General features: G+C 38.7%; 1 protein-coding gene across 2 annotated transcripts; it reads left to right on the top strand.

Moving 5' to 3' along the window:
* The first annotated feature begins 2,867 nt into the window (after positions 1-2,867).
* Positions 2,868-5,257, top strand: CUNH7orf25 (chromosome unknown C7orf25 homolog). 2 transcript variants are annotated; one of them, XM_037035404.1, is made up of 2 exons: positions 2,868-2,947; positions 3,884-5,257. In XM_037035404.1, exon 2 carries the CDS (start codon positions 3,905-3,907, stop codon positions 5,168-5,170), a length of 1,266 nt encoding a protein of 421 aa, XP_036891299.1. In that variant the 5' UTR covers positions 2,868-2,947; positions 3,884-3,904; the 3' UTR covers positions 5,171-5,257. The 2 variants fall into 2 exon arrangements, with proteins under 2 accessions (XP_036891299.1, XP_036891298.1); XM_037035403.1 differs by having other exon boundaries at positions 2,872-3,032.
* Positions 5,258-12,249: the final 6,992 nt, after the last annotated feature.

Raw genomic sequence — 12,249 nt, 5'->3', positions numbered from 1 at the left:
AGTTATGTTCATGGACCAAACATGCCAAATCTGAGTCCTTAACCTCACCACTTTATTAGGTGTCTCCTTGCTATTGGAGGCAAGTGCTTTACTCCAATAAAGAAACACAAACGGGTGAAATAAGGTGAAGGGATTAGCCCAAGAACATACAAGCATAAATCCCAGACACAGACAACGGTGTGGTGATGGGTGGGGGAGAGGGTTGAGTGGAGGTAGGAAAAGGGGAGAAAATGGAAATGTCTGTAACTGTCAACAATTAAACATGCACTTGGAATAGTTAATGAATAGCTCCCTTAATACAGAATTATGATTTCCTGAAACCCAGTCTAGTGGTCTTGTATTAATGTCACATTGCCTCACATAGTTTCTTCAATTCTGGCTCCATTGACTACGGGCCTTGTTAAAGAACAAGCAGTACCTACTGCCATGAACAGTTAGATAACTTTAACACTTCATCAAAAGCCATGTCCCTCAGTTGCATCCCTTTTAACTTTTTGGGGTATTTCATTAGGTACTCTATTCCAAAATATTAGGCTTACATGATTATTTCTGGGTTCTGAAGTTTAGCTGCTATATAAACTATATTCTGCAATATGAGATTTTAAAACATACCATGCTCACTTTCCCTCTCCCTCAATTTTATTAGATCACAGTGTTTCAAAGTTTTTATTATAGCTGTGTAAGTATACTATAATTACATTTTCTAAATTTTCCAGGAGGTGATACAGCCTCACTTTTTTGTTGGCTTTGTTTTCTATGGAGCTATTACTAATTGCCAGTTTTCCCCAACAGGATTGTAAAACCCCTTGCGTACTGTTTTTCTTACGGTCGGATATTAGGTAATCTAACAGCTCTAGCTCAGCCCTTCAAACCCACGCCCCTACCATCATTCTAAGAAGTTTCTTGGAACCATGTCTTTAGTTGGTGGGCTTAAAAATTCTAAGAAATAATTATCTCCACATTTTGAAAGCATTACTTTACTCCCTTCTAGATTCCAGTGTTGCTGATGAGAAATCTAATGCTATTGTTTATTTGCGATGCCAAATCTTTCCATGGGTGTCCAACCCTTTGTTGTTTCTGGGAAGAAGAAGAGTTGTCTTCGGCCACACATTAAATACACAAACACTAACAAAAACTGATAAGCAAAAAAAATTTTAACTAAATTTATGATTTTGTGTTGGGTTGCATTCATAGCCATCCTGGGCCATATGCTACTTGCAGGCCGTGGGTTAGACACCCCTGCACCTGTTTGTCTCCTTTGTCACTCTTAGGATTATTTCTTTTATCAAAAATGTTTTGAAATCTTACAGTGATAGGCCTTTGTGTGGGTTTCTTAAGAAAAGAGTTTGTAACCTCTACGGGGTTAACGTTGCTCTGAGTTCTCAGCAGGGCCTTACCCTGTAGAAATTGATATCTTTTTCAGCTTTGGTAAATTTTCTAGTATTGAGAAATTACTTCTTTCCTTTGTTTTTGTTTTTAAAACTCCTATTGGCCCCTTTTGTTGCTGTATTTTTTGCTTTTTTATTCTAGTTCGGGGGCCCAAGTGAGTTTTTACTCACCCTTCTTTTTTTTCTATTGATGTTTAAAATTTGGGGTAACTTTTTGGGTTTGAAGAACTCATTCTATATATTATCACCTATTAAAATTATCTTGATTCATAGCTGTAATACCTTTTATCTGAGGATGCAAAAGGCCATTTTTTGAAAGTATTTTGTTCTGCATTTTGTTGCCTTCAAATTCTAAACAGAAAACTGTTTGGAAGTGCTCTTTTTAAGTTCCCAATCTACTTACTGAGGGATGGTGAATATCAGCACCTATAAACCTCTATGGCCTTTCTTTCATTTGCTCAGTTTCTCCAGAATAAAACAATTTTGGGAGAAAGAGAGCAGAGTGCCAGCATTCTAGAAGGGGTAGAGAAGGGACCCATTGCATTTCACCATTTAATAGGAGAACTTCATGGAACCCCTCTGGTTCTCTTTCTACATCATAAACTCTAGTCTTGTGCCCAGCTGCACAAAATAGGAGAGAGGACTTGGGTGTTTTTTCTTATTCATACTTCAGCAATGCCCATTTTCAATCCTGCCTCACTGCTTCCCTACCTTCTACCTTACAGGCATTTGTCTGCAGCTTCAAAGCCATTCTGGGGTTCCACTTTGTCAGCACTTGGTGGGCACGGTTTTCTCCACTCCTAAATCCTTCATCTTCAGGCTGCCTGTGTTCAAATAACCTTTCTGTGTTGACTTAACTGTAAAATATATCTGCCCTTTAGGTTGTTGAGAAAAATGGAATAAATTTATATGTGAAGAGCACTTAGAACAATGCCTGCTATATAGAAACAGCAAATAATTATTGCGTTTTGACTTCCAAAAGTGTCAAATGCAGTCTTGTTTTGAGGGATTTATTTTTTTGTTTCTTTTATTGCAGAAAGATTTCAGGAAGGCTACATAGGATTAATTTTACCTCGAAGTCCTTAATTTTTAAAATTAGCTTTAATGAAGCCCTAATGTTTCTGGGTGACTTTGGGCACTTCACTACGCTAATATGAATTTCCCAGCCCCTAAGACAGGAAAGGTCCAACCCTGATTACGTGGTAAGGCGCGGGGTTAGCCTGCCTACGATTCTGGAGTTGGAGCTTTCGGCACCCCAGTTGGTGTGAGGTAGAGTTCCGCCAACTGCACTCCTGATCCTTTCCTGGTGCCTGGTGACTGTTCTTTACAAGCTGATCCAGCAGCAGGAGTGGGAGAAGCCTTGTGCCCTCAACAAATATGGCGGCCACATTAGCCTCCGCCTCTTTAGCCAGCCGGTGTGGCCGGGTGGGGTGTTGCAGCCTGGGAATCGCTGTGCTGCGTCATCCAGTGCAAGGCCACGTGACCCGGAAAGCGCCTGAAGAAAGCGCCAGAGGCAGCGCGGCTCTCCTGGACAGAATAGCAGCAGCGTCCAGAGTCAGGTGCGGGTTTGCTGTGTGAGGTTTCTTGGTGGGTCCCAGCTTGTGGAATACACGTGCCCGCTCCTTGCGGTCCTAGGGGCTACTGGTGAGGAGCGGAGGTGGGGGGAGAGCGGGTTGGGCCGGGGGTGATTGGAGACCCGGAAGCGACTAAGCCAGGCCAGTCTGCGTGGAAGGTGGCCAGCGCTGGGTCTGCCCGCCCTGCGCCTGCCCTTGCTCTACGCCCTTTGAGTTTACCTCTGCCTGGCAGGGCCCGAGTGGTACTGGTGGACCACACAGGGCCGAACCCAGCCCGGAAGGCCTTGCAAACCTCGGGGCTGCCACAGATTGTACCACAAAGTTTAGTTGATCTCCCGAGTGGGGGAGGGAACCAAACCAGTGGATTCCGCCAATCTTTTAAAAAATGGCAGTTGGGGTCCAAGGCAGGAATGAGGCATCTGTACAGTGTACCCCTGTGTAATCGCCATTAGAGACCCACTCATTAAGAAGATCAGAAAGCCTTAGTGTGGTCATTTTAGGAGAGAGAACTTTGCTTTGGACAATCTGGTGATATCTGTGTAAAGTTTTATTTCAATCATTTTATTTCGACTTTCCGAGCTTTTATTAAAATTTCTCTACAACCAAAGACTAAGGCTGCCGACAAGGAATTCCTACATAGCTCATTGCTGAACTCCTGCATTTAATCGTGACCTGGGTCATTCTGTGGACCCCAAGGCTTCCCAGCTGAAACAATTCCAGCACACCTAAGGAAGAGTTTAGAAGTAAATCTATCAATTTTTATTTAGTTGTCAGAGGACGGAGACACTCCAAAATCAGACATGCAGAAACTCAGTTTCCTAGACTCAGCCTCCATAAAATCGGTTGCTAGGTTGAAATTTTGTAATCCTCACCGTCATTTTTGAGGACTTTAAATTTGCCTTGTTTCTTTTCTTTTGATAGGAAAAGAATAATGCTGTCAGCATGTCAGCACACTCCATGCTCTTTGAACGAATCTCCATAGCCAAGGAACTGATCAAGAGAACAGAATCACTTTCTAGATCAAGAAAAGGTGGCATTGAAGGTGCTGCAAAGCTATGTAGCAAATTGAAGGCTGAATTAAAATTTTTACAGAAAGTAGAAGCTGGTAAAATAGCCATTAAGGAGTCCCATTTGCAGAGCACCAATTTAACGCATCTAAGAGCCATAGTGGAATCAGCAGAAAACCTGGAAGAAGTTGTTAGTGTTCTCCATGTCTTTGGTTACACAGATACCTCGGGAGAAAAGCAAACCCTTGTAGTGGATGTTGTTGCAAATGGTGGTCATACATGGGTGAAAGCCATTGGCCGAAAGGCTGAAGCTCTGCATAATATTTGGCTGGGCAGGGGCCAATATGGTGACAAAAGCATCATTGAACAAGCTGAAGACTTCCTTCAGGCCAGTCACCAGCAGCCAGTGCAGTATAGCAATCCTCACATCATCTTTGCATTTTACAACAGTGTCTCCAGCCCCATGGCAGAGAAGCTAAAAGAAATGGGGATATCTGTGAGAGGAGATATAGTAGCAGTTAAGTCTCTGTTAGATCACCCTAAAGAACAGCAACCCATTAAGAGAGAATCAGATGATGAGGGCCCTGAACTTTTCCAGGTGACCAGAGTAGACCAAGAAAATATACTAGCAAGTGTTGCGTTTCCTACAGAGATTAAGTTTGATGTGTGCAGAAGAGTAAATCTGGACATTACGACTTTAATCACATATGTATCTGCCCTCAGCTATGGAGGTTCCCACTTTATCTTTAAAGAAAAAGTGCTCACAGAACAAGCAGAGCAAGAGAGGAAAGAGCATATTCTTCCGCAGCTTGAGGCATTTATGAAGGACAAGGAGCTGTTTGCTTGTGAATGTGCTGTCAAGGATTTTCAGTCTATTCTAGAGACTTTAGGAGGACCTGGGGAGAGAGAAAGGGCCACTATGCTGATTAAGCGAATTACTGTTGTGCCAGACCAGCCTTCTGAGCGTGCCTTGGGACTAGTGGCCAGTTCAAAAATCAATAGTCGTTCATTAACGATTTTTGGGACAGGAGACACCCTAAAAGCCATCACGATGACTGCCAATAGTGGTTTTGTCAGAGCTGCCAACAACCAGGGTGTTAAATTTAGTGTGTTTATCCATCAACCCAGAGCACTTACTGAGAGCAAAGAGACTCTAGCCACCCCCTTACTAAAAGACTACACAACTGACCCTGAACACTGATATCTTTTAAATATCATCATGGATCCCTGGCTGGTGTGGCGCAGTGAACTGAGTGCCAGTCTGAACCAAAGGGTCGCTGGTCAGATTCCAAGTTAGGGCACATGCCTGGGTTGCCAGCTAGGTCCCCAGTAGGGGGTCTCAGAGGCAACCACACACTGATATTTCCCTCTCTTATGTCTAAAAATAAAATCTTTAAGGCCCTGGCTGGTGTAGCTCAGTGGATTGAGCGCGGGTCTGCAAACCACACGATCAAGGTTCGATTCCCAGTCAAGGCACATGCCTGGGTTGCAGGCCGGTTCCCAGCAGGGGACCCGTGAGAGGCAACCACACATTGATATTTCTCTCCTCTCCTTCCCTTTCCCTCTAAAGATAAATGAATAAAATCTTTATAAAAAATAAAAATCTTTAAAAATATATTATCATGGAAATAAGTTTTTGTACAAGACTGGGTCTTCCTATCTTAATCAGGATAAAAAATCTATAATAAAACTAATAACTGAGAATTCAGACTTGATTTGTTTCTCATCTGTAAAGTAGATAACTTCCTAAAATAGAAAAAACACAAGAGACAACCCTATTTATCAAACTGTCTACATTATAGTACTTAAGAACAGAAGTACATCTATGTAAGGCTTTTAGCTGTGTCACAGTGCTTTTATTTGATTCAGTAGAGTTACAACCCCACCTACTGGTAATCACATTTCATGGGCTGTGGCTGCACAGCATCTTGCATTAAATATCTGGTGAAAACAAGCTTGTTTTTTATTATATGGGTTTATCAGTTGATAATGGGTTGGAGCTAGGAGATAATAGTGTGTAATTAATTTTAGATTATAAAGTTATAGGCATTTTTAATGACGAGAAACTTACTGATTACTATGTGTCAGGTGCAGTCTGGCTATGTTTACAAAGAGTAATATAGAATAAATGCTTTCTTGTTTTTCCTTTCTTTTTAAAAGTAAATTCTGACCTTGCAGGTCCTGAGGATCTTTTGATATACCTTTGTGAAAAGAAAGGTAGCTGACAATTACACTACTATAAATGTAGGACATTTAAGGTAAAATATTGAACAAATTAAAAGAGAATTATATAAAATATGTAAAAGGAATTTAGATCTTTTAAATACAAACAGTTCCCATGTCGCAGATATTTGAATTATGAATCCCTATTTTCGCTTTTTCTTTTGTAAGTAGCAAGTGACAACTGCATTATCTCACTGTTGTGAAATAGGGAGATTGTATACCTGTTGAATGACACTTTGTAATTGAGAAGAGATTTTTATGTCCAGGTCATGCTAGGTACTTAATTTGTAACAAGGTGAACAAAGTAGCATAGATATGTATTCACATTTTAAAAATGGAAAAATTGAGCCTTAGCGCTTACACTATGTGGGAGCTAGTATTAAATGATTTTATGTCATTATAGCCTAACCTTTTTCCACTGTGCCAACTCCTATTTTGTGAGAAGGGAAACACAATTTCCAGCCACAGTGTTTGATTGGGAAGTGAAATTTGATCACTGGGGCCCAGGAACATTCTGAAACAAAATGCAAAATTCAGTGTATGGGGTATTTTTCTTAGGAGAGATTCTGTTACTCAGAATACATTTTCTAGGGGAGAAGGCTGTGATTGTTTTTCCAGTTTAATGTAAAGAGGTATACAGGATCTGGCAGAAGTTATACCTATGTGAGTGTGGTTGGTAGGGTGGTGATAAAGGAGTAATAATTTATAGTTTTAATTTGAACATTTCACCTAAAATGTCATATGGTGTGTTTGCATGTGATACTGTTATGTTGCAGAATTACATGCTTAAGATTTTGTAATAAAAAAGCATTATTTGTGACAGACCCTGTACTTAACTGTTATTGCAACTAAAATTGTCTAGTGTTGGAAATTGGATTTGGGCTTTTGGATGCACCCATGAAAGTCCTATTAAGTTCTCATTACCCTAAGTATTGAGCATTACTATGATAGTTTTGTATGAAAGATAATTGATCTTTGCTATAAGGAATTCTTAGTCTGAAATGGAGGTAGACAACTGAAGTACAATTATATTAAAATCTCTAAATGAATCATGTTTGAAATACTATGGGAACATTAAGGTATTAATTTTTGCTATGGGGTCAGGAAGTCAGAGAGGAAATGACATTTGAGGGATCTTAGTGTGAGATTTCATAAGATGTGTACAGGTAATGAGTGGGATTGAAAAGGTACAGAAATGAGTATGAAGGTAGAAGTGAGTATAAAGTCCAGGCTCATGTCGATGGTCTATAAAAAATGAAACTGGGGAAGTAGAAGTTCTCTCCAGAGTGGCATTAGAAAGCCATTGGCAATTTTTAAGAAGTGATGTGCCATAATCATATCTCTTATGAGAACAATGAAAACCTGTAGTGTGAAAGACGAATTAAAGGAAGCAAAGATGGGACTATAATGGCCTTGGCTAGGGCAATAAGGATGGAATGTAAAGTCATGGGTATAAGCCAGATTTGTTCAAGACAGAATTGACATAATACTAATTCATTCAGTACACATTTTTTAGTGTCGTGTGCTAGACGGTATGAAGGGCCAAGCTTTTAAAAGAGTAGCAAGAAAAAGGTATCTATAGATTCTTTTCCCTGCATACTATGAATTGATACTTGAGAACTTGGGGTCTTGGCCAATCAGGATACTTACAGCTATAGGAAAAAACTTCATTGTGAAGTAGCCACAGTTCTGGTCCCCCAACAACTGTTGTCTTTTTCCAGATGACTACAATTTTAAAGAACAATGCAAAGCAATAGATGTGAACAAGTAGGAGGGCACTATTTGCTGGAACATCAAGAATATTGCATTCTCTAGAAATGATCTGTATACATCCCCAAAACCACTCTATCTAATCAAAAAGATCATAATGTAACAAATGAGGGAAGTAACTAGAAAAATGACAAGAGTTAAGAGAATGTTCAGTTAGCCCTTCAAGGTCAGCCCTGGCTGGCATAGCTCAATAGATTGAGTGTCAGAACAGTGGGGGATGCATGAGAAGCAACCACACATTGATGTTTCTCTCTTTCTCCCTCCTTTCCCTTCTCTCTAAAAATGAATAAATAAAGTCTTTAAAAATAGCTATCAATTTAATGGAACATAGCTTTACAGCAAAGCTATGAAGAGCAAAGAATTATGTTTTTCATAATTATGAAAAATGAAAATTATGAAAAGCAAAGATATGTTAAAATTATTACTAGGAATGGAAAGTTGAGAAAAATAAAGTTATTTAGAAGGAATTCAACAAAAACTTAATAATTTTTTACCATTAAAATTTAGAGCAGTATAATTTGAGGTATCAAACAGGACATGTAACTGATAGAATAAATTAAACCAAGTTGAATTACTTTCAAATGACGGCCAAGGGTGGATAATGAATGCTGTTCGTGTAGGAAAAAACAATATTCTCAAGAAAGTACAAAAACTAGAAAGTGTAGAATAAGAGCTATAAGACCAAGAAGATAAAACAGGTTTGGAGAAGAATAATTAATTACAGGGAAGTATACTATAGCTATATACTATCTTGATATATTTGGCAATCAATAAAACATGTTTTTCTTAGGAAATTTGGGTTATAATTGAAGAAGAACTAGCAAACCCAAATAACTGATAGTCATTAAAAATTACTGAAGTACAGTAGTTAACAATCTTAAAGAAACTTCCAGGTTCAGATAAATTAATGAGATAAGCTGTTGCTTTATTGTTCCCCCATTGCCCTTTCACTTAATGATTTTAGCATGCCTTGATGGTTATGACCTGAATCATTTATTATATTAAGTGTGACAAAATGGTGATTTTCACAGTTTTGTTAATTTCCTTTTCATTTATTAGCTATAATTCTTCCATGAAAAAGAACTTGAAGAGGCCCTCCGAGCTTTGGCTATTTGGTTACTCTGAAATTCACTTACTTCTGGAATAGGCGAATATACCTTAATTCTTTCTCTTTAGCAGCAGTAAAGTGTGTGGGGAGAAATTCTACTTTGTGAATATCATATTAGACTTATGAGTTAATGTATATTCAAATGTGTAAATCAATTACACTTATTCTTTTTTGTTATAATTCATTTTATATTTTGTTCTTTATACCTTTATTTTTAATTATACTTTATTTTTAATTTTTTATTTAATTATTGTTCAAGTACAGTTTTCTGTCTTTTACTCAAGCTCCAGCCCACCCCCCAGTGCTTCCCACCTCCCTCCCATTTCCACCCCCCTTAGTTTTTGTACAGATATCCTTTCTACTTGTTCCTGTGAATCCTTCCCCCTTTCCTCTGAAATTCCCTCCCCTCTCCACTCTAGTCACTGTCCCCCTGTTCTCTACTTCAGTATCTTTGGTTATATTTTGCTTGTTTGTTTCTTTTGTTGTTTATGTTCCTGTTAAAGGTGAGATCATATGGTATTTGTCTTTTACCACCTGGCTAATTTCACTCAGCATAATGCTTTTCATTTTCATCCATGCTGTTGCAAAGGGTAGGAGCTCCTTCTTTCTTTCTGCTGCATAGAATTCCATTGTGTAAATGGACCATAGTTTTTGGATCCATTCATTTACTGATGGGCACCTGAATTGCTTCCAACTCTTGGCTATTGTAAATTGTGCTGCTATGAACATTGGGTTCTTTTGGATTGGTGTTTCAGGGATTTTAGGATATAATCGCAGCAGTGGAACTGCTGGGTCAAAAGGCATGTTCATTTTTAGTTTTCTTAGAAAATTACGTACTGTTTTCCATAGTGGTTGCACCAGTCTGCAGTCCTACCAACATTGCACTAGGGTCTACTTTTCCCCACAACCTCTCCAACATTTGTACTTTGTTCCTTTGTTTATGATGGCCGTTCTGACTGGTGTAAAGTGCTTGGTCACTGTGGTTTTCATTTGCATCTCCCTGATAGCTAGCAATATTGAGCATCTTTCATGTGTCTCTGGATCTTCTGTATGTCCTCCTTGGAGAAGTGTCTGTTCAAGTTCTTTGCAATTTTTTTAATTGGGTTGCTTGTCTTCTTAGAGTGGAGTCCTGTAAATTCTTTGTATATTTTGGAGATTGAACCTTTGAGGTATCATTTGCAAATATGTTTTCCTATATAGTTGGTTCTCTTTTTATTTTAATATTGTTTTCTTTAGCCATGGAGCAGCTTTTAATTTTGATGAGATCCTGTTTATTTATTATTTTCCTTTATGTCCCTTGCTCTAGGGGACATAACAGTGAAAATATTGCTGTGTGAAATATCTGATATTTTTCTGCCAATGTTCTCCTGTAGTACTTTAATGGTGTCATGGCTTATATATAAGTCTTTTATCCATCTTGAATTTATTTTGGTGTATGGTGTAAGTTGGTCCTCGAGTTTCATTTTTTTGCATGTAGCTGTCCAGTTCTCCCAACACCATTTGTTGACGAGGCTATTTTTAGTCCAGTTTATGTTACTGCCTCGTTTGTCAAATATTAATTGCCCACAGAGACTTGGGTTTATTTCTGAGCTCTCTGTTCTGTTCCATTGGTCTATGTGCCTGTTTTTATGCCAGTACCAGGCTGTTTTGATTACAGTGGCCTTGTAATACAGTTTGGTATCAGGTATTGTGATCCTTCCTACTTTGTTCTTCTTTCTCAAAAGTGCAGCTGCTATTCGGGGTCATTTATGGTTTTATATAAATTTTTGAAGTGTTTGTTCTATGTCTGTGAAATATGCTATTGGTACTTTAATAGGTATTTGCATTGATTCTGTAAATTGCTTTGGGTAGTATGAACATTTTAATGATGTTAATTCTTCCAATCTCTGAACATGGTATATGTTTCCACTTGCTTGTGTCTTCGTTGATTTCTTTCTTCAGTGTTGTGTAGTTTTCTGCATACAGGTCTTTTACTTCCTTGGTTAGGTTTATTCCCAGATATTTTGTTTTTCTTGTTGCTTTATGGAATGGATTTTTTCTCGATTTCTGCTTCAGCTGTTTCATTGTTAGTATTCAAAAATCCCTCGATTTCTGGATCAAGACTTTCTATCCCGCTGTTTTGCCAAATTAATTTATTAGTTGGAGCAGTTTTTTGGTAGAGGCTATAGGATTTTCCATGTACACTATCATGCCATCTGCAAACAGTGACAGTTTTGTTTCCTCCTTTCCAATTTGGATGCCTTTTATTTCCTTTTCTTGTCTGATGGCTGTGGCTAAAACTTCCCATACCATATTTTTTCCCCCAATACTATATTGAATAGAAGTGGTGAAAGTGGACAACCTTGTCTTGTTCCTGATCTTAGTGGGAAAGCTTTTAGTTTTTGCCCATTGAGTATGATGTTGGCTGTAGGTCTTTCATATATGGTCTTTATTATATTGAGGAATGCTCCCTCTATTCCCACTTTGCTGAGTACCTGAGCAAAGGTTCTTATTTTCATATATGCCAGGGTACTGTTGGCTGTTTGCTTTGTTCCTCCATAGATTGGCTAGGTTTTTCTCTCACGTCTGTACCTTAGTTTTTTGATTCATTCATTTACTGATGGGCACCTAGGTTGCTTCCAACACTTGGCTATTGTAAACTGTGCTGCTATGAATATTGGGGTGCATCAGTTCTTTTGGATTGGCGTTACAGGGCTTAGGATATAATCCCAGGCAGAGGAATTGCTGGGTCAAAAGACAGTTTCATTTTTAGTTTTCTAAGGAAATTCCATACTGTTTTTTCACAGTGGTTGCACCAGTCTGCATTCTCACCAACAGTGCACTAGGGTTCTCTTTTCTCCACATCCTCTCAAATACTTGTTTGTTAATGATGGCTGGTGTGAAGTGGTATCTCATTGTGGTTTGAATTTGTATATCACTGATGGCTAGTGATGCTGATGCTGAGCATCTTTTCATGTGTCTCTGGGCCCTCTATATGTCCTCCTTGGAGAAGTGTCTGTTTACCTCCTTTGCCCATTTTTTAATTGTTTTTTTTTTTTTTTTGTCTTCCTGGAGTGGAGTTGTGTGAGTTTTTTATGTATTTTGAAGGTCAAATGCTTCTCCAAGGTATCATTGGCAAATCTGTTTTCCCATATAGTTGGTTTTCTTTTTACTTTAACATTGTTTTCTGTAGCCATGCA

This window comes from Sturnira hondurensis, unplaced genomic scaffold, assembly GCF_014824575.4.
Source record: "Sturnira hondurensis isolate 20B ecotype Veracruz unplaced genomic scaffold, ASM1482457v3 Scaffold0022305, whole genome shotgun sequence".
In the NCBI taxonomy this organism is placed as follows: domain Eukaryota; kingdom Metazoa; phylum Chordata; class Mammalia; order Chiroptera; family Phyllostomidae; genus Sturnira; species Sturnira hondurensis.
The sequence above is the reverse complement of the archived record's forward strand: the minus strand, read 5'-3'. Positions and strand labels throughout refer to the sequence as shown.